Source organism: Grampus griseus (genome assembly GCF_964374135.1).
Source record: "Grampus griseus genome assembly, chromosome: 21".
Classification (NCBI taxonomy): domain Eukaryota; kingdom Metazoa; phylum Chordata; class Mammalia; order Artiodactyla; family Delphinidae; genus Grampus; species Grampus griseus.
In genome coordinates, this window is record NC_139015.1 from 7,878,393 (window position 1) to 7,901,544 (window position 23,152).

At 43.2% G+C, this 23,152-nt stretch overlaps 1 protein-coding gene across 1 annotated transcript in view; it reads left to right on the forward strand.

Moving 5' to 3' along the window:
• Positions 1-1,527: 1,527 nt before the first annotated feature.
• Positions 1,528-23,152, forward strand: part of CSMD1 (CUB and Sushi multiple domains 1) — a gene marked incomplete at its 3' end in the record, with an annotated part of 1,748,580 nt that continues 1,726,955 nt past the window's right edge. Inside the window, exon 1 of the mRNA XM_082680517.1 lies at positions 1,528-1,627. Within this exon, the coding sequence (XP_082536643.1) occupies positions 1,543-1,627 (85 nt within the window). The 5' untranslated portion in view covers positions 1,528-1,542. The remainder of the gene's footprint in view (positions 1,628-23,152) is intronic.

The window sequence follows — 23,152 nt, forward strand, 5'->3', positions numbered from 1 at the left end:
CCAAAATCACCAGTGATGTGAGGGATGCAGCGTTTAGGACTGCTGGTGTTCTGGAATGCTTCTGGACACAGAATATAATCCTCTCTTCCTAAGGTGTGGGGTTTCCCTGTTCTGGTTCCTCCAGTCCTGTAATGGAATCATCTAACCCTTTTTGGTCAAAACGATGAATCCTTCAAATGACCCTTTGTAGGAAGACCGGCATTCACCTTTGGTTTCTATTTTTCTATGAACCTTCCCCTAAAATGCCTTACCTTACACATGCGCCCCAGATTGCTCGGACACCTCCTCTAGGAGTTGGGTGAAATCTGGGCCATTCTATCAACCACCAGGTTCTCTCTCTGCTCCGTTTATCTTTTTGCAGATTCAGAAAAGAAGCTCTCTTTTCTCAAGTCCCTACCCGACCCATTCTGTTTTATATAGGGTTGCACCTGAAGGTGTGCCAGCGCGCCATCTCTCATCACCAGACCCCACTGTCAATTCTAGTCACCCTTCCTAATTTTGAATTTATTCTGAACGTAGGTTTGTGCGTGATTAACCCCAAGTCAGGACATCGGAAAAGCTTTGTAGCTCCTTGCCAGTCGTCATCTTGCCAAAAATGATCTCGAAATAAAGTAAATCGATGTTTATTTTCCTCCCTTGGAGTTAGAGCCTTGGTGGCTCTCTTTCCCACTGGGTTTCTTTCCCAAGTTGCGACACAGGGGGCTTCTCTCCGGGCAGGCACGAAGAGAGATGGGCAGACGGAGGCCAGCCCCTGCCCTCGCAGCCGCCCCCTCTGGGTCTCGGAGTCGCCCGGTGGCGTGGCATCTCGCGGGTGTGTGGCGCGCGTGTCCCCCGCGCGAGCGCTCAAGTCTCCTTCCCCATCCTGCGCACGGCGGCGCCGGAGGCCGAGGAGAGCGCGGCGCGGCGTGGCGCTGGGAGCCCGGGGCCCGAGGCCGGGCTCTGTCTGGGATGGCGCCGTCCCAGCCTCCTTCCCCTCTCCGTGGGTAGGGATGGTTGAGTCCGGCCGCCACGGCAGCGGCTCCTTGTGCAGCCAGCAGCCTGTCTTCTGCGCTCTCCGCCTCCCCTCCCTAGACTGGCTCTCCTCCCCTCGCGCCCCCTCCCCCCCGCCCCCCCCGTCCCTCCCGCAGCTCCCACTCGCTGGCTGGCTCTCCAGCTGCCTCCGCTCCGGGTCTCTCCCGGCTGCGCGCGCTCCTCTCCCCGCCTCGCCGCCTCCCGCAGCCTCGTCGCCTTGGTGCCTTCCTGCCCGGCTCGGCGGGCGCTAGTCCCCGGCCCCGGCCCGGCAGCCCCTTGTCGGCGCTCGGAGCAGCGCAGCCCTGCCTGCAGTGGTTCGGGACCCGATGCTATGAGAGCGAAGCCAGCCGGGCGCCCAGACCTGCGGGAGGCGTCGGATGCGCGGCCGGTCTGGGGACCGGGATCTCTCCCCCGCTCGCCTTGCCCTCTGGTGATTCTCTGGCTCTGTCCGTAGCCCTGCCGTGCCTCGGAGGAGACGGGCGCATCCGAGAAGAGCCATCGGTGTCGTGCGCGTGTGGAATATCTGCAGACATGACTGCGTGGAGGAAATCCAAGTCGTTGCTGGCGCCGCTGGCGCTGCTGGCGCTGTGCGCGGGGCTCCTCACCGCAGCCAAGGGTAAGGCGGGCTCGCCGGTTGCCGGGGGAGATGGGGGAACCCTCCGAGGCCCCGTTTGCGAACCAGGGGCCCGTTTGGAGGAGGGCAGGGTACCGAGTGGCCGGCCTCCGCCGGTGGCTCTCCGTGGCAGACGCCCGGGGATCGCGATGCAGGGAGCCAGCTTCCATCGCCTTCTGCCCGCCCTCGTCGCCCGCGCCCCACCCCCGCCTCTCCTTCCCCCTGACTTGGGCCGAAACGAAATGTCTCTCCTTTCTCGGCGCTGGGGGCTGTTAGGGAGAAAGGAGCCAAACCCGAGTTGGGCTGAAACCGCGCCGCGGCGGGTGGTGGTGTCTCCTCGGCGATGTGGGCACAGCGGGTCCGGGTGGCTCGATGGTTCCCGGGACGTTCTTCCCGGACCCGGAGCGGCTGGGAAAGTGGCCCGGGCCGAGCGGGCCCGGCAAGTTCTGGCTCTCTCGGGGTCCAGGTGCCACGGGCGAAGCGGCCTGCAGACCGGGCACCGCGCACCCTTCCTCCCTCTCCCTCCCACGTCCACGGCCAGGCCGCCCCCTCCTTCCTCTCCCCGCACTTTGCTCCCTGCAAGTTGGAAGGACCCGGCGAGGTGCGTGGAGAGAGCAGGGGGACCTGGACGGGGTTCAGCTCCGGAGACAGTCACCTGCTCACAGGGTTCTTCCCCGCTGCCACCCCCGGTCAGGGGAAGGAGTGTCCCCGGGTCGCTCCTCGGCTTGGAGCTCCGTGAACTTGGTGTTATCCTTGAAACGAGTTTGGGAATGTTTTCCGCCAACTAGCCTACGGGCTGCAACCTCGGGGCTGGCAGCAGCTCCTGCACTTGTCTGTTCTCTGGGAAAGAAAACAAGGTCCCTCTTGATCCAGAGAGAGGGAGAGAGAGACAGAGAAGAGAGAGAGAGGGGATATAGATTGATTTTCACATTGCAAAGTACCTGCCCCCATTTCCTCATTTTAGCCTCCTTGGATACTCGCCCCGCGCTCGATCCATGAGCACACACCGTCCCACTCCTGAAAATATCTTTATCTATATTTTTTTTCTTTTCCGTTTTAAAGGATGGAGTCAAATCATGTTTTTGTTTGTTTTTTAATGGTTATTTGCTCTTTCCCATGTAAAACTCCCCTTTCCTCTCTAGATTCTTCCATCTTCTTTTCCTCCCATTTTCTATTCCTTCAGTGTTCCAGATTCAGGGGTGATTGACAAGGCGAAGGAGGACTGTCTCTGGTGCCGTAGGAAAACTCCAGATGGGCCCGGCCTGGGGCGAGATGGAGCGACGGCAGATTAGGCGTCCCCGCGCGGTGGCTCCTCTCCGAAAGCACTGGGGTGTCACAAAGGGGTGTCTGTGGGAATGCGCCCCACGATCCCAGGGAGCGCAAACGCAGGGTTAGTTGCTGGAGCTCAGGGTTGCTCGGGACTGGGGAGCTTCCCAAAGACGCCGACCTTCCGCCCACCTGCCCGGCTTGGTCCAGCCGCCCCGCCTGGGGCGCCGCTGCTGGAGCCTCCGCGGAGGCACGGCCAGCCGAGCCGGGCGGGCGGGCAGCGGCCTCCGGGCGCGCTGGATTGGCTGGGCACAGAGGGCGAAGCAGGAAGAGTCGAGGGCGAAGAGGGCTGTCCCTGGCAGGTGTATGTCTGTGTGTCGGGGGTCCCACCAAGCCCCTGCGCGGAGAGGAAACACCTGCTATACAACTCTGCACAACTTCCCGCTTCTCTCCCCGGCGCTCCAAGCCCAGCTGGGCCCCGGCCGCCTCCCGGCCTCGGCAGGCAGCTCAGCCTCTGAGCGCACTCTCGGTTCCCCGCGGTTCCGCGCGCTCTGAGCGCCCTTCCCCTGCAATTCGCAGGAGTTGCTGCGCCGAGGAGGCGGCGGGTCTGCCGGGGCTGCTTAATAATCCGCACACTTGTATGCCAGGCGGATGCCGCCGCCGCCGCCGCCGCGCGGGTGGGCCGGGCCTCTGGGCTCGGGCGGGGACGGGGCCGGGGGCTGCCCTGGACGATCCCGGGTCAACCCGGCAAGGGGCGCAAAGTCCTGGGCTCCCTGGATGGGCAGCCGCACGGAAGACAGAGCCTCCTGCGCGCTGGGGGTCCTAGGTGCCGGCTGTAGAAGCCAAGAAGTGGAACCCAGGGTCCCCTGGCGTGCGCGGTGCGAGATTAGGGTATGTGTGTGTATGTGTGTGTGTGTGTGTGTGTGTGTGTGTTTGCGCGTGGAGCGGTCGCGCTCACTGCGCTGTTGCTTGGTGGAGGCTGCGGTGGCTGCGCGTAGCCCCCCATCACCGCCGGGGGGTCCGGGGCCGCGTCGCCTCTGCGCCTGCGGGGTCAAGTGGGCGCGCAGGTGGCCGCGTGGGAGCGGGATGCGGGCAGGAGGCTGGGGACGCCAGCGCCGGCGTGGCCCTGCGAACGGTCTGGCGGCTGGGGGGCGGTGGGGGGCGGTCGTAGTCCCCTTGGTGAGCGAGCCCGGGTGGCCAAGGTCGGGTCTCTGCTGGGGGGCGCCCGGGCCGCAGGCGCGTGGGAAGGCTTCCCTGACGAGGAGCGGGGAGCGCTGGGGGCAGCGCCAGCCGCCGCCGCGGGAGCCGAGCCGAGCGCGCCCAGGTGGCGGCTCCCGCGGCGGCGCAGGCGGGCGGAGAGTTCTGCTGCGTGGGGCGGAATTCGTGACCTGTTTGCGAGTCGTGAGAGGCTGGAGGCGGCTGCGGTCGCGGTCATCAGAACTCGGTACCTTCAGTACCCGGGTTGTCAGCTGTAGTTGATTGTGCTTTCAGTCGGGGGTACCCGGGATTCCCTTGTGATTCTTTTTCTTTTTGATTACTAACGCTATTGTAAAGGTTGAGTCTCAAGTGTACATACCTCTTTAAAAGCAGCACACTTGCAGGGACCGCGGGAGAGGGAAGAAGGCTTGAAAGTGTACTAAAAAGAGGCACATATAATAGTAGCCCTGTGGGTCTCACCGTAGGAAGTCTGGTAGAGAAAGGTGGAGTGTTTCTCAAAATCCCCGATTCTGAAATTCACCAACCCACCCAGCAAAGAGATTTAAGTATGCGTTGCCCAAACTTCCACAGAAACCCTACAAGGGGGGGGGAGGGGGAGGGGGGAGGAGGGAGGGAGGGGGTGGAGAGAGGAGGGAGGGAGGGGGTGGAGAGAGAGAGAGGTGTTTCCCAAACCTGCCTACTTCTGTGTGAGTTACCTCAATTCTCATCACCAGGAAGGATGCTAAGACCTTTCATTTGCTGGCCAGGATCCTTATGGCTGGACCACTGCACACATATGTATATATATACTCTCTCCTGGGGGAGACAGGAACTCCTGTGGATAAGTGGCTTTCGGGGGCAACCCCTGATCACTAAAAAGGCAGGCCATCTAAAAGGAAGTTACCGTTTCTGCATTCATGATCTGCTTAGCAAATCACATTTATTTTTTATTGAGTTGTCAAAGGATTCTGGGTTTTTTTGTTTGTTTTTTGTTTTCCAGTGTATAACTCTTCAGCCCAGAGCTCTAGAGCTTCTGGAGCACCTATATAATTCTCCTTTAGGGACTTTAAGTCCTTGAAAAGGTAAGCAAAGGAGAGACTTTCTTCCTCAGTGACAGGTTTTGTAAACTTGACTAGTAGGACAGTGAGGTCTCATTAAACTAGTCCCAAGGAGCCAATAGCAGGTGGTAAGTGGTAGTAGAATTCCCTCAGGTCTCAAGAATCTCTGCAAACACAGGCCTTGAAAGGAAAGGGAATCACTGTTTTGATACTGGCTTTCAGCTGGCCAATCCTGCTTGATGAGAAGAAGGCCAGGACTACAGTTGAAAGTTTGTACGGGCAGAAACAGCTCCTCCTGGGGGCAATGCTTCCTTAGTCTCCAGTTTATTGTCTCAAACAAACACCAACAGGGCTTTGAAAATGTCAAGAAAATGGTTCTGCTTCCTTTAAGAAACAGATAAACGAAGGCTCCGTGGCCGGTTAGCGCTCATTGCAGAGGAAATAGCAAATCCAGTGTAGACATTTCTAAGCTGTCAAAATGCAAACGGCGTATTAAATACTCTGTGCTCTACTGAATTCTAAGTGGGCCTCTTTCTGCTGAGCTCACGGTGAAAATAAGCCACTAGGACCTGCATACGTGCGATTTAAACTTCACATTCCCTTTAGCCTTTTCTGTTTCTCTGGGGAGGTTCATTTCTCTCTGGAATTAAGAAGTTGATTGGGTACTCCTTGCATAGAGTAGATGACAAAGCTATGTTGTCTTTTAATCTTATTTGTTCAGCTAATACATCAGAAGAAGACATCTGAGTTAAAGGTATAGATACTGTACAGCCTACGTCCTTGGGTTGCCTGGTCGTATTTAAAAGCCTGTTGGTCCCTGTGCCACTGGAGTAGGAAGCTGGATTACTGGACCAGTAGTGGTAACTGATAGAATCAAACCAGTTTCACTCTGCAGTCAGGCCACCATGGAGACCAGTCGCGGCTAATGTTTGAAACAGGAGAACTGGCGTGGATCTGCCATCTGGGGCAAAGAAATTGACACTTAGGCTGGGCTGAAAATAACTGATCCTAAAGGAAATCGACCCCTTGAGCTTGTCTTCAGTTGCATGGCCACTGGGCTTTGCTCACTGGGTGTCCATTTCAGAACCACCTATGAGTATGAAAATCAGATAATCGTATTTGGGTATTTGCCTAAGTGCAAGGAAATAAGTCTCTTGTACAGTGATGTTAAGATGACCTTAAATGACCTTTGACTAATTAATCTGTCCATATGTAGGGTGGAATTTAGGCCCTGGTATGCAAGTGCATAAGTACCAGAATTAAAATTCCCATTATAGAAAAAAAGAGTAGAAGAAAATTTTTTCATTGAAGTGGTTAAAACTGACTGGTTGTAGCAACTTTTTATGGAAATAACGCACACTGTGTGGTCCTCCTACCCCCACAGACCAACCTCTTTGGATACAGAGTGTGACACACTTTTTTCTTTTCTTTTCAGTTTTGAATTTAGCTGCCATTTCCTTAAACCGTTTATACCAACCCCTAGCTGGGCGGAGAGGAAATGCCCTCACTGCTCTAGGGAGGCCGCAGGGCCTGTCTTTAGTCTTGAGTATCTTTGTTCTAGGTGGAGGGGATTTCATCATTGCTAGGCACACCATCTCATTTCGCAGAACCTCCTTCCGCATATGCTGGAAACATTCTACTTGGGAATAACATCACAACAAATTAACTTGATTTACAGTCACTGTTACTTTGACCCACTATATGTCTCTCTTGCTAAAACTTCTTTGGTGAATGAAAAACATGCAGGTGTGGACGTGTATTAAAAATAACTACTGTATCTTTTATGCTTCTAATACATATTGCAATTTATTGGTTGAAATCCTCCTGCTTTATCTTGCACTAGTTTTAGCTCAGGGAAAGCTATAAAAGGGAAAGGGATATTTCACAATTATCATTCTTTGCAAATATCAGTAGAATAAAAGTGATACCTCCATCTTAATGCTTATAATCTTAATGTGATTTTGCCCCATTGTGTGGAAAGCAGGAAGTCATGAATAATGCTTTGTGATTTAAAAATTATCCTTGTTACTAACATGAGATCAAGGGAGATAGAGGCATGAAAGAATCTCGTTGGTACTACTACTTCCCAGTTTTTTTCACAAATGAGTCACTTTTAGGATTTTATTACAACCCAAGATTTAAATTACATAAAATATTACCCTGATTCTGAGCACCTTTATTCATTTATTTTCGGGTTGTGTGTGTTTTTGAGGGTCTTCACCTCAGTAAGATCCAAGCAAACCTCATGTGGCATGTAGATATTATTAATGTAAATCCAACTGTCTGCCTGATTTATCCAGATAATTTTAAGCCACATGAGTCCCAGTGGAATCAGAGCAGCTTTTGAGGACATAAAGCATTTCTCCAATGTATGTTTTGGGTACTCAACATGTTACCTTTATCGTAGTAGATGTTGGCATTGTGGCCTTGATGTTGAGTTTTTGAATAATCCTTTGCAAACTTTGTGTGCAGAATAATCACTTGAGGCCTTGTTTAAATGCAAGTCCCAAGGCTTCTCCCTCGAGTGTAGTAGTTTTGGGTGGTGTCAGAGATCTATCTTTCTATCTATTTAATCTATCTATCTGTCTATCTCGACCTCCCTTTCAATAAGAGTCCTCAAAATCTAATAACCTCTTCACCGAATATACTATATTATGAAACTGTGCAATTATTTCAGAAGATTTCTTTTTTATCATTACTGCCCCCGTTATCTCTGTTCATCATCATCATTCTAGTCTGTTTAATCTTTTTTTTCTTTTTTTTAATAGTTTTACAGTAAAGCTGAGATTCAAGTTCCTTGTCCGTAGTGTTTATATTATGGGATGACTTCAAGGGATAATTGTACTCTTTCATATAAAAATACCGTACGAATAAATTATTATTTTTTCTTTTACTCTTTAGTATACTCTGATGTGATTAGTGTTACAGAAAAAGGAGCTAAGTGTTAGATTAAAATTAGAATTATTTGGAGAGGGATCTCTAAAGCCTTTGAAATTAATTGTGAATTCTAAGCAGTCCTTTTCCAGATGCCTGGTGAATCTCTGTGCCTTTCTTCACAGAAACTTACTTATTTCTCCTCTTGTTTTTAAGAGAAAGTGTCTTTATTGATCTTTCACAAGTGAGTAGTTGTCTACATGAAGTTGAGAGTCACGTAAAATATATGGTGGGCTCTCGCCATTCCTGTTCCTATAAAATTCCACATCCTTGACCTGAGTTCTTAAAACCAGAGAACTCCCTGAGTGCATTTTCACTTCCTTTTTCTATCAGTAAGTGGATAATCAGCACCACAGACCTTTGACTTTTATGCAAATAGAGAATCTTCAGAGATACAGAAAGTTAAACACAGCTCCTTCTTAGAAAACGGATTCTCCTGGGCTTAAGGATATTCACTTTGCTTTCAAAGGATGAACCAGAGTGTGCTCAAAGGCTGTCAACGATTTTTGTCTCCTTGTTTCAGACTTTTTTGGTGTGTGGTTAGAAAAGTGATGTACTTTGATGTATAATACAGCTGTGGATAGTTAAGACTTGCAGGGTGTGATCGACACTTCATAAATAATAGAGGAGGGACCCTGATGACATAAGAAGGGTCACATTTTTACAAGAAATTAACAAAATGGAGCAGGTACTTCCCTTCTTGCGCTACAAATGTAAATTTCTTTGGCATCAATCTTGCCTTCCTGTCTGTCTCATTCTTGTTCTCCTTTCTTTCAAAATATAATTATTGTGAGCAATTTAAGTCAAATCCAGCCATTAGAGTTTTCTCTTTTTTATGGTGCTGGCTCTAGAAACGAGGTTGCAGTTTATCTGTGGGCTACCTGCTCGGTATGGGTGCTCCCTTTTGTATGGAAACAATACATTTTCTAAATATAAATCCTTATACTTAAACAATTTTTTTTGTAGATGACATCAAGAGAAAGTCAAGTGGGAAAAATCATCTCATTATTACATTTAAGCATCTAGGAGGAGATGCTATCATTTGAGGGAAATGTATGTTTCTAGTCAACTACCGTGCTTAGCAATGAAGACCTAGGGGCCAGAGAAGAGATTTGGGAAGTCTAGACTCTTAAATAGGTTTAGAGTCACCCTTCTGCTCACTTGAAGCCTTACAGCAGGTGGCCACTAGAATCGCTCAAGTCAGTATCAGCGGAATTCACAAGTACTTGTTATTTACCTACACACTTTATAAACAAAGAAGACTGAATCTGTGATGCCCCTCCTGGAGCTTACATTCTTCAAAACAGAAACAACAAAACTAAAATAGCTGGACTTCGATTAGTGTTTATACAAATATTAGACTGTGTCAGAGACATTGAAGGTCATGCAGATGTTGGAGAGGAGTTTGCATAAGAGGTGAGATCTTGATTCAGCCTCTCAGAGAGTGGAGGAGAAAAGAACAGGGACAAAAGGTGTGAGAAAGAAGCTGAGTGAGAACTGGCCCTGAGGAAGTACAGCCAGACACCCCCCCACACTTTTTTTAAAGCGCGGTGGGGACCAGGTTAAGTGTTGATGTACCTATAAATATTGATGCTTGGTGGAATCCTCCTCAGAAATTCTTCTGTGGGTCCTTAAAGCTAAAAGACCAAATGTGAAGGCATGTAAGCTACTGTCCTAAGACTATTTCCTGAAATATGAAAATATACATCTTTTTCTTGGCCTTCCCTCCTCCTTCCCTCACACAGCCAGTGGGTCAGGCCCTGCCTTTTTTTGGCTGGGAATCTATTTCTTGGAAACGGGAATTTTTGTTTTCTCAAACATCTTTTCCCCCTAGGTCCCAGGATTGTTGCTGTAACTGTCGTGTTTTGTTGTAATGACCTCTAGAATGTAATACAAACAGAACATTGGGTAGGAAAAAAAGCCCTTTTTGGTTTACTGGTAATGTGTTTTGTCATCCTAAGTACTATATGTACTTGTGCAGAATACAGCGTGTTTCCCCCAAACTGACTTGCAGAGTGTTTCATAATCTGGCTTCATCTCTCACGCTCTGTCTCTATGCTTCCTCCTGGTGACTCCAACTTCAGCTAAATCAGTTTAATGCACATCCTGAAATGCACCTTGATTCATTTATCCCGAACCTAGCAGCTTGAGTCCGCTTCTGCTTACCTCTCCCTTAGCCAGTCACCCAGTCGCTCCTTCATCTGAATTTCTTTGTTACTTACTGTGTTTCACGATGATCTTTCATAAGATTGTAAATTGAAAGTTTAGGATCTTCTAAAACAAAACAAACAAACAAAAACATTGTTTGCTGGTTTTGTTTCCGTTGGTTTATATCATTCTTACTCCATAGATTTTTTTTTTATTGAAATATAGTTGATTTACAATGTTGTGTTAGTTTCCAGTATAGAGCAAAGTGATACATCATAGATCTTAACATTTGGAGGATTGAAAGACATTCTTGGAACTTTCAAACTGTCACCATGCTTCCTTATACATTCACTATTCCTTCAATGAACAAGCAACTGTTCTCATATACCTGATTCTCTCCATTTTTTTGTGAGTCAAATTAATGTGTTGAAAATGTTTTGTGAAAGGACTCATAGGAGAGAGATGACCAATGGAAGGTATCAGTAATGATTTTTTCAGGTCACTGTGCATGATTTATTTATTCATATACCTAAGCTAGAACATGTCAAAATAATTAGCTTTGAAACACTATATCCAAGTTATTATTTTGCCACCCTTATTTGATTCATTCATGTTTCTTTCTCATAATTGTTTCTCTTTGTATACAAAGTAAGGTATCTAGGCTGTTTGCAGTTTTTCTTCTTCTAGTGATAATAATTTAATGATATTAGAGCGTGTTCAGATATGTCAACCTACAATTGTCATTTTGATCTTCATGGCTATTTTCTCTCTCTGCTTTTTAATTTAAAAGAATTGTATAAGAGGATTATAGAACAAAGAAGAACCAATCTCTTTCTTTTACCACTGCAATTACAAAATTGCCTTCCCAGTGTTCTCTAGTGGCAACAAGACAAATAGAAGAGACATGGTGTCAGGGTATTTAAAAAATGAGGGGTATTCTGACCCGAAAGTACCAAACTACAGCCATGCCAAACTTGGGGGTATGATTTATAGCTCCTGGCAAATGTGTTTTTCTTTCAATTTTATGATGGCTGGACAATAAGAGGCCTTTTAAAAAACAGTTGTGATAAAAATAATATGAAGTGTTACATGACAAAGTGAATTGATGATGGGTTTTCTTACTTTTATATGTACGAACAAAACCTGTGAGAAGGAAAAAAAAAGTACATAAATTGGAGATCTTGTGTCATTTATTTAAGCCTTAAAGTCAGAAAAAGAGGTTTGAGCCACTTTTTTATGCCTTTCAGTGAATGTTCATTCTTTGTCCCAAATTAAGGAGGAATCGAGTCAGAAAGTGGAAGATATTCATAGCACGATCATGTTATGTTGTCCTCTGCTCCCCACTTTTATCCTCCCTGCCAGACCAGACATCACCAGGAGCAGTTAGTTAAGAGCTAGAAAATCGAGCTGTGAAGGACGATTGGAGGAGGAGTCTTCCTTCTCAACACTGTTTGTATCAGCAAGCTATTGCTGTGTAACCTTATTACAGCAATCCAGAAGCTTAAAATACCTCAGAGATAGGACTATAGGTTCTCTGTGTCGACGTCTGTGTACAGAGTAGCTGGGTCACACGCCCTCTGCCTATGATCTGACAAGGCTGTAGTCAAGGTGTTGGCTGGGACTTCAGTCTCACCTGAAGCTCAGCTGGGGAAGGACCCAGTCCTGAGATGACTCAGGTGGCTGGCGGAATTCCATTCCTTGTGGTTGTAGGACTGAGAGCTTAAGTTTATTGCTGGCCATTGGCCAGAGCTCACCCTCAGTTCCTTGAGAGGCCATCATGGTTCCTTGCCTAATGGGGCTTCCCAGCATGGCTCAAAGCCAGAGGAGAGAGAGACTCCAGCAAGTAGGGTGCTACGGCATTATGTGTAATCATATGATCATGGACACGCAAGCATGTGTAGCCCATCACTTTTTCCATTATTCTGTTGGCTAGAAGTAAGACCCAGGTCCTGCCCACCTCAAGGGGCAGGGAGCTGTAGAAGACATAAACATCAGGAGGCAGAGATTGTGGAGGCCACCGTAAGAGTCTGTCCACCATGGTGTCCTAGAAATATATTGATATAGAAAAAGCATCGTTCAGTCAATAAGCAGATGGCCAAGGACCTGATTAAAACTGGGCAACAAATATAAATATTTTACAGAAAGAGCAAACATAAATGATAAATGTAGGAAAAGATCCCTAAACTTATTATTGATCAAAATAACATTGAAAAAAGAATGTTATATTTTCCCCAGTGCCTTTTGTAAAACTACACTTGGTATATCACATGTTAGCAAGTACATAGAGAAATCACTTCCATACACTATTGTTGTATATCTAGAAAAATTCAGGGAGGAGATAACTTGGCCATACCCATCACAATTCTAAAGTAGCAGATATTTTAGCCCAGAAATGTGATACATCCTCAGCAATATATGCGTATTCATTTTAGCCGTCTCCCTGGTAGTGAAAAACTGGAGCTTAAATGTCAGTTATCCTAAAATAGCTAAATAAATTGTTCTGTAGCACACTGTGTTACCTCTACGAAAGCATGTCCACGATAAAGGATTAAGTTGAAAATTCAAAATAGTATGTATATGCCATTCCCATTTTCATGTAGGGAAAAGTCAAGTTACTACTTTACACATGTAAAAATATCTGAAAAGATGCACACATTATAGCATTGGCGTTTAAGTGTCGTTTGACTTTTTTGGGTAACTGTGTCAAACTTCTCTAAGTAAAAGAATAGTTCTTAGATTGAAAAGAATTACCTGGAAAGAAAAAAAAAGACAAGTAGCTTTTATCAGATCATGCTGATGCGCAGAGACAGATGATAAGATTTTTGAACTTGAAGTGACCTTCAGGTTTATAAGTCCACTCTCTTTTACTTGTGTCCAGAGAACTTGAGTCTTGCACAAATTCATAGGGAAAACTACGGCAGAACTGAGTCTAAGCGAACACTCCTCCCATGGGAGCCCACATGCCTCTTGGTGACCCAACTCTCCATCTCCCCCACCCCCGCCATACCCCTGGTGTCAGTAATCTCCTGACATGATCATCTGTGAGGACAGTGTGGCTAGGAATGTTCTAGGCTTAAACTAAAACCCTGATATGATCCTAGCAGCTAGAGAAGCACAGCATTCAACCTTCATACTTCTGAGATGGTCCAGAACCGCTGGGGGCACTGCAGGACCCTCAGTAGGATGGAAACACGTTAAACGATTTAACTACTTTGTTAAATTGTTACCTGCCATAATTTTTTTTTTAAGTCAGGAAAAACACAGTGCCACAATGTCACCTAGCTGGTGGTCCCTTTGTGTTCATAGTTAATATATTTTCTATCAACGATCATTTGAAGGACACATTTGTCATGGAAGAATATTTAATTCCGAAGAACTCAACACTTGAAATTCCACTACACTGAAATCTTTTATTTATTGGAACTGCTCCAATTAGTACAGTTAGACAGTTGCCTGTTTGCATTTCTTAGTGATTAGAAGCACTTGAATCATGAAATCACTCCACGGAAGTGAGAACCAGTTCATTTTTTTGATTGACCATTAATGTCGGAGGATAGAAATTGTCTTAAGTTTTTATGTGCTCAGGGTACCATTTTGGACAGGATATACAGAAATGCTGTTTTATGTGTCCGACAGCATCCTCCAGGCAGCTAAACAGTTAGGGTTCAGTCTCTATATCTGCCTCTAATAGTATATGCCTTAAAGGACATAAGACTCACTCATACACTGTATCCTCATCTTTGCAAAGAGCTGTTAACTAGACTTAATAAGGATTCGATGAATGAGCACAGATAAAAAGCTTAGAACGGTACCTGGCAGTTACTAATCTTAAGTAAATGTTACAACTGTTTTATCATGGCAACTAAAATATTAGACTGTCAATTCTAGTTATGGCCACAGAAGTAACATTGGGGAAAGCCCAGTTTTGCTGGAGAGAAATTATTTGTAAGTGGAGATGAATAATTTAATAATTACATTTGTATGTGAGTGTCTTATATTTTTATAAGAATCATCCTGATACTAGTTTCTACAATTCTTTGGGATGTTCAGCATACTTTTACATTCGCTACCTCGTTGACAGATTTAAAAAAGTACATCGATTGCTCAGTTAGGTCAAGTGATAATCGGATCCCCATCACGATTTGGCCTCATGCCTCACATTTGGGTTGAATAACGTTAAATGCTCAGTACAGGCGCTTTGAAGAAACATGTTTTAAAGTCATTTATGACCAGGAAGCCTTGAAATGTGAAGGGACCATGAGAGAAACAATAAAAGAAAAGAGTAGAAAACTTTTTAAAATAGCATCGTCTGAAGGCTCGTTGGCTGTATTCTTGACACCATGCAATGCTTTTATATTCAGAAAGAGTTTGTATGTTTTTTCTAACTGCATAGTTTCTCTTAAGAAAAGTATCTGAGGTTACTTTTACAAAGAAAATTTGAAATGCTGTGCCTTGCCAAGTAAGCCTTGTGAAAAGCCTGTGTAGATGAGGTCTTTGCTAGGTGGCGTAGTAAACATTACCTTTCTGAACATGAAGGACAGTCGGTGGACTTGGAGAGTCTGGAAGATGAAGGTGTGTAGAACTGTTAGGACCCTGTTCATTGACTTAAACTCAGACCCCTTCTGTAAAGATGGAGCAGTCAGTAGTGCCAGGACAGTCAGGCTCTGGCCCTTTCCTTCTGGTCTAGGCTTCCCAGTTTACCCAGTTTAGGGTCTCATCACTTAAGTATGATTGACCATTGCATTGAAAATCCGCCATACCTCCTCCTCCTGCTCTAGGTCTGAATACCTGTGCTGACTATTCAAAGGTAGAGTCTGTCAACAGAAATAATCAATAAGCAGTCAATAATAAGAATAGAAAAGAGTTTTATTTGAGCCAAACTGAGGACTACAGCCCGGAAGCCAGCTTCCCAGATAAAGCTGAGGAACTGCTCCAGAGAAGCAGGGTTTTCAGCACAATTTCATGTCTTGTCAGAGCAAAGAACATTAAACAAGCCGGGGATACATTGCTTCAAGTTTTCAAAAAAAAACCAAAAAACAAAAAAACAGATCAGCCTGTACACAGAGAGTCAGTATGGCTTTGGCTTCTGGGAAGGGAATCTTATCATTGAAGAAGGATGAGCATTGGCCTCCCAAGAAGGAAGGCATTTCGTCTTTAGTTTTAACATGGACACATTCTTTACTTCTGGTCAATGAAGTTATTATTTAATTATCTTCTAATAATTAAAGCAGGCGTACAATGTACATCTGATAGACCGCAAACAGGCTGTTCTAGTCAGCATCAAGTTCAAGTAACCCATGTATAAGCCAGAATAACTTCCCCGCACCTTGATACGTGAACATTTCTTTTATCAAGTCCCTACGTGTGAAAGCCCCAGTTAGAGTGACTCAGGTACGTGCTGCAGGGTGGTCTGTCCAGGGTCACGTGATCAAGACTTCCGGAACAGGCAGCCCAGGACCCCAGTAGCCGATAGCAAAAGACGAACCCTTCAAACTCAAGGGGGCCCAGTCTGCTATCCAAGGGACCGTCCATATCTCCCCATCCAAAGTGGCCAGTTGCAGCCAACACGGAAACCTGCCGACTCGGCCACTCTGTAGGGCCTGCAGAAGAGGAGGGAGGGCCTTGGTGCTGGGGACTCAGTGAACATGGGAGCGAGTGGGTGGATGAAGTACTGAAAGGCTGCTCAGCCGGTTCCTGACAGGCCAGCCCTCTGTGTCCTCAGGTGGGGTCCTGCCTCAGGCCCCCTGCATCCATGCCCACTGCATCTTCTCCAGTGAAAGCTAACTCCGCAGCAGTGGAACCTGTGCTTCTGCAACTTAGTTCTAAATGGAGTCTGTTCCAGAGACGCCCATTCAACATTTCTCCAGCAAGTGTGACTCCAGACCTAGGTTCTGCCTGTCACGTGGGGCAGTGGCTTTGCGAGGATGTACATCAGCAGAGTGATTTCGGTGAGGTCCACCTGAACGTGGTCTTGAGTGAGGTGCTGTCCGGGTGATCTTCTCAGGAGCTCTGGGAATTTAAGTTTTTAGGCCACTTTTAGAGCCCAGGAAAGAGAAGACATTGTTCCCCAATGTGCAGGAGACCAGGGATATGTACTCACCACTCACACACACCGGTTTCCTTTAGCTTGAAACCCTTTTGCCCCTGCCACAGGATTAACTGCTAAATGAGCTTATGCTGAGCAATGCTGTGTTTTGAATGATGATGAAACTTCTTGCCTTGTTTCAGAGAGTAGAGCTTTACATTCTAATCTGATTTTTGCAGAATAACTCATATTCTATCTGGCTATTCTTGAAGGAGCTATGTCATCAATTAATTTTTTTTCGAGATAGAAAATAGTTAACAAAAGCATAAAACTAATGATCAACATTATATAGAAAGACTAAGTGGTCTTTCTATATAAGAAAGTTGGTTGAGGAATACATGGTCCATGTAGAGAATCGCACCAATATGACTGTTGGTAGTAAAATTTGTATAAAAACGAGCACTTGACCAGCACTTACCATGGCCAGTTCTCGCGCATACGGGAGACACCTGACAAATTTCAGTATTTGGAGAAAAAGGCAACAACAGGTGCCCTGATTCCACCACTTCAGAAAACACTTGATCCCCCTGTGGGTCTTCTTTGCTTATTGCTGACTAGAGATGTGTCTCAGCATATCTTTAAGCACTGTTGCACTAAAGCGGCACTTACTTTAATAAATACTTGATAAAGAAAGATGCCAGTGGAAGGAGTAGATGTGTAACATACCTACCATATCCAATTTATTCCTAAGATGACACATTTCCAACAAGTGCATGCTGGGCTGAGCGTGGGGATGGACATCTTTTAAGACATTTGAAAGTAAGACAAGGAGTAGACAAATTTTGAGGTAGTTACCCATATACTTGTAGATACATTGTTAGAGAAAAGAAAAACCATGATTTGCGATAGCCCCATAATAATTATAAACCAATTTTCGATCCTTATGTCTAGGAAGTTATTACCTGCAACTGAACAAAAGCTCCATTCCAAACCAGAAAGGCATACCTGTCCACTGTACAAGGATTCCTTTTTCAATCAGATTTTCTCATAGTAAATAAAATTGTTTTTTTTCTGGAGGTAGCCAGTCTGCAACTTAGGAAACAGTATCGATCCCTCCTGATCACTTATCACAGACCCTTCTGGGCTACAGAGGCAGGGTCCACTCTATTTTTTCTTTCTTCTTATTATATATTGTCAATTGTGTATACACAGTTGATGACTGTCACGGGTTGTCGGGGTCTTTGCCATCACAACACTTGGCTGTGGTCTGTGCACACGGGATACACATTGGGGCGCATGTATTTCTTTGAATTAGTGTTTTAGACTTATTCAGATATACACCCAGGAGTGGAATTGCTGGATTATATGGTAGTTCTGTTTTTAGTTTTTTGAGGAACCTCTATATTTTCCATAGTGGCTGTATTAATTTTTCTAAGGCAAAGGAAACAAAAGCAGAAATAAACAAATGGGACATAATTAAACTTAAAAGCTTCTGCACAGTATAGGAAACGATCTGCAAAATGAAAAGACAACCTACTGAATGGGAGAAAATGTTTGCAAATGTTATGCTAGATAAGGGGTTAATATTCAAAATATATAACAGCCCATACAACTCAATGTCAAAAAAAAATGACCCAATCAAAAAATGGGCGGAAGATATAAATATGCATTTTTCAAAAGAAGACATAAGATGGGCAGTAGGCACATGAAAAGATGCTCAACATGGCTAATCATCAGAAAAATGCAAATCAGAACTACAATGAGGTTTCACCTCACATCTGTCAGAATGCCTATTATCAAAAAGACAACAAATAACAAAAGTCAGTCTTATATTTGATCACAGAGACTTTTTGATTTCTCACTACATTGGGCAGGAATAAACTCTGTAGGTTTCAGTAGAAGTCAACAATATTTTTATGTGTTTATGTTGGTTTTTAAAGTTACATGTATCATTTAAATGCTAGAAAGAGTTCTGGAACCCAAACTAGGAAAATCAATGCTTCAATACAAGCAAATCTTATTTTCAGTGCAAGTAAATTTCACATGGATTATTGAAATTCATGCAGATGTTTAGTCAACTAACTTTATTGAACATCATGTATGACACAAGTCCTGTTCTAGTTGCCATGGGTCCAAAGTAAATGAGATAAAGTGCCTGCCCTCAAGCATTTTACATTCCAATAAAGATGATTTTTCTCAATAATGTGATCAGAATAATCAAAAAAAACACTAAAAAATAGTGAAGCATGCTAACAAGATATTGGATCTTCAAAGAAGAATCCATGTTTCTCAGTATGCTGTTACAGTTAATAAATATAATATAGCATGTTTCTTTTGATTGCCCCAAAATTCTGAATCATTTAGGTTTTATGCGCTGTTTTTCCTTCTTTGTGATATCCTTAAAAGGATGAAAATTATGAAACAATAGAATCAAATTCCACAGAAAATCCAAGTGATTTTTTAAAATTGATATAGTCGATTTACAATGTTGTGTTTCAGGTGTACAGCAGAGTGATTCAGTTATACATATATATTATATCTATTGTTTTTCCTTATAGGTTATTACAAAATATTAAGTATAGTTCCCTATGCTATGCAGTGGGTCCTTGTTGGTCATCTGTTTTTTATATACCAGTGTGTATATGTTAATTCCAAATTAACCTATCAAATGAGTTTTCATTTGTAAAAATGACAGCTAAACCACACAATATTTACAAGGCTATACTCCAAAAATAGGTGACAGTACTTTCACTCATTCAGTGCAGACATTCATGCGATTTCACTTTGTTTCAGACACTAGGAAGAAAAATTCATGAGATAAAGTGATTACAAAGACAAAACTCCTGATTTCTTGGTGCCTACAATTTAGACTTCGTAAATCTTAAGTTTCTTTAATTGAAGTGTAGTTGATTTAAATATTATATTAGTTTCAGGTGTACAGCATAGTGATTCAGTATTTTTATAGATTATAGTCCATTTAAAGTTACTATAAATATCGACTGTATTCCCTGCCCTGTACAATATATTCTTGTAGCTTGCAGCTTCTTTATTGTAGCCAGCAAAATGTGTTTGTATTCATGCACCCTCAGGGATGAAATTCCCTGCCTAACACACAACTTCTTTATTCGGGGTCCTTGAAAGAAATTCAGCGATTTCTCTTTGAGTATCATCTAGTGTCCTATTCCAGGGTTTTATGATGCCCTTAGGGGAAGAATCTGTATCTCCACACCCTGAACCCAAGTCTCCATCCCTGTAACCTCTCCACGTGTGGTCTCACCTCTGTCTCCCAGGACAACGTAGAGTGATAATACTCCTCCTTTCATCAGACAGATCTGAAAATATATTCCTTACCTTCCTCTCCTCAGCTTTTTATCCCCTCACATTCTCCCCCCAAGTCCCTTGAGACTTTCTTCAGTTTTTGGCTACTGCTTTTGAGATAAATATTGATCCCTAATAACTATTTATTACACCTAAAATATATAATGTCTGCTCCCAGTGAATGGCTTTTATGGAAAATATCTTATAAATAATCAAGTACTTGTATGTCTGAGTTAACCGGGGTTTAAAGGCTACTTTTCCCCTCTTAGAAATTATTTGGTCGAGTCCACTTATCTTCCAATTCTGTATTTTCCACATATAATAATGAGAATTTTATTCATTTTCAAAGAAATGTCGTTTACAGAAGTTGATAATATTTATACAAGGGATGTGAGAATAGAAAATAAATTGTTTCAAAAATATTTTTCAGCTGTATATGTGCAAGAAAATAAGAATAATCTTACACATTTTTGTGCATGCCTTTGCAATTAGAAATTATAGTTTTGAATGTGTGATAAACATAGCCTACTGTTAAATACGTTTCTGACTTAAATCTCAAGAAATTAGGTCAGATAAAAATAAATCTTCCTCCCTTTCCTTCTTTAGTTTCCTAATAATTATGACAAATAGCACCCGTGTTCCAACGTTCACTCCAAAAGACTAGAATTCAGGACATTTGAATTATTATAGTGTTAGGAGAATGCCTTCTCAGTATCCCTTTATGAAACGGTGTCTGTTTTACCATATGGTTTCTGAGACTGACTGTTCTGTAAGATCAGAGTTAATTCATGATTCAAGAATGGATGTGGAGGACATTCATACTGAAATCATTTTTAAGAGCTTTTATGTAAAAAATGTGTTTAATCACTTCATGAACTTTTAATATAGGTTATTTGATAGCATTAAATCTCACTTTTCAAAGATGCCATCTTTATGTCACTCTATTTTTGGTTTTTGTGCTCAAATACTATAGATTATAAGAACTGAAAGGGACCTTAGATTTCATTTTGTTCAGTCTTAACTTGGTGTATGAAAGAAGTACAATCTAGATGAAAAAAAAAAAGTCAAGAGCAAAGTGAAGACTAAAGTCCAGATCTGTCACTTCTCACCCCATCACAACCAGATCCCCCCCTCCTCGAAACCACAGATAAAGTTCTCGAATTCTCTTCTGAACCTATAAATGTCACAGGCGAACACAGAATTGTAAAGTAAATCCAATCTTTGTTACATAATCGTACATTTTATCACTTTCCTTTTCAGTGAGATATTGAAATAACTTTCTAAAATGTATGATACTTTTATTTTGGTGATTGAAACTAGGAAGTTATCTTGATTTTTGAGATCCTGTAGATGGTAAATTCTCTTCTGTGGTTTTATAAAAAACAAACCATGACATTTGCTTTGTCACAGAGTCCAAGTTGTGAATTAACATGGCATTTTCCAGGCTATTTATACATAAGACTTTATTTAAATCTTTTTTTATGATATGTTCAAATGACACAGTCACAAACACTTTCTATTATTTCATGCAGTAGATCTATTTCTGGTAACTAAATCAAAACCGCTAGCATTTAGTGTTTGCGTCGTGCATTGCCCAAAGTTATCAAGATGAATCTTAACGTTTTAAAAGGATCTTTTTTATTACATGAGAAGAGAATTATAGTGGAGGTCATCAATGACTAAATTTTGTTCAGGTAGAGCATCTTTCAAAAATTTTGTAAAGTTGATGAAGATAAAAATCATGACAACATTAGCAAAAGAACTGATATCACTTTTTGCATCTTCTGTTCTGGACGCTTTATTTTTTTTTTAGCATCTTTATTGGAGTATAATTGCTTTACATGGATGCTTTAATACTCTGTCCTTCGCATAGTTTGCTTATCCTCCTCTTACAGACCAGGGCACTGATGATCAGAAAGTCTCACAATTTACCTGTTCCCAAAGTGAACCAAAGGCAGAATCAGGAATACGTTTCAGGTCTGAAGTCCAGTTCTCCTACTGTATCCTGCTTCAAATAATAAATTAAGATGTGTCCTTATCAACTTTTATAGCATTTTTACATAGAATTACTTTCTATATTAATTTTATGTGAAAATGAACAACAACTGTTATTTCTATATTCTCTTGTTGAAAGTTAAATTGCCTTTCGATTTTTCGGTCTTGAAGGAGTAATTAATGTATGTACCATGTAAAACATAATAAATATTTAAAATACGCAAGCATTTATTTCAATCCAATTTTGACCATAATTTAGTTTAAAAATTCAGCTGTCAGTTGAGTAGCTGTTTCAGCCATCTCTCTTTTGGCTCATTCAGGGTAACACAATATCCTACTTGTTTAAGAGAGATAACATTGACTACTATCTGAAAACCGTTTTTTAAATTAGAGTACATTAAAACTCTAGACAGAAGCCTCACTTTCTTCTGCTCCACTCAGAAAGTAGAATAGTGGATTGTAAGTCCACAGCATGGAAGAGAATGAATACCACTATAGACCGGAATCTCCCCCATGGGTCCCAATATTACAGGCATACCTAGACATCAATAGGCTCAGGTTAAAAAGCATGATTGATAATATAATCCTTTGAGTAGTTTAATAAAGCCCAGCTTTTTGAGATGATAGTGGAACTGGGCTGTTCTGAGATAAAAAGAGCATCATTTCCTAGAGTTTTGCTTTCTCTCTGCCTGGGTAGAGAGGTAGATAGATGGATATAGAGTGTGATTTTATAGATAAATAGAAAAATTAATAAATAGGTAATTGATAGATAATTAATAGATAGATAATTGATAGAAAGAAGGAAAGAAAGGAAGGAAGAAAGAGAGAGAGAAAGAAAGAGGTTTGCTTTCCTTCTACCTCACTGGAAGCATAGATAGATGATAGATAGATAGGTAGATAGATAGATAAAAATATAGAACTGGCTTCCAAATATGGCATGTGCTAAACTGTTCCCATTGGATCTAGGTATGATCATGCCCCATCTCTTATTTGGGGTACAGTGGAGAAGGAAGATGTTATATAAAGAAAGAACAATATTCTGATATTTAGTAATTCCTTATGTAAAATATTTTCACTAGCAAATTGAAAATTCCTAAATATCTTTTATAGGATGGTAACTTATTGATCATTATGTTTTTTGTGCAAGCCATTGGTATAGAGGTGACTAGAGATGCAACAGAACACAAAATCACATGATAAAGGATATAATGGGGGTGGACAAAGTGACTTTTGAAAAGGAGCTAGCAGGTCAGTTAGTTGAACAAAACTTTATATACATGGTGGTATTTAGGATGGATTTTGAAGAATGAATAATGGTTTTCCAGGGGAAACAATATCCTTGGTTTCAAAAAACACTGTGTAATATGCCCAGAAGCATAAACTTTCTGGAGTGATGGGGAGAATGGCAAGGTACTCGGGCTGAGGGAAGGAGCAGGTGGTGGTTAAGATCCCAGAGACAGACCGAGGCCTTTGTGGGCATCATTGGGTAGCGTGCAATCCATCCTACTGGTTGGAGAATGGGAGAAAGGATGAGTCACCGGACAGTTTTAGTCAAGAGGGAGACATGATCTAGTTTGTCCATAAACA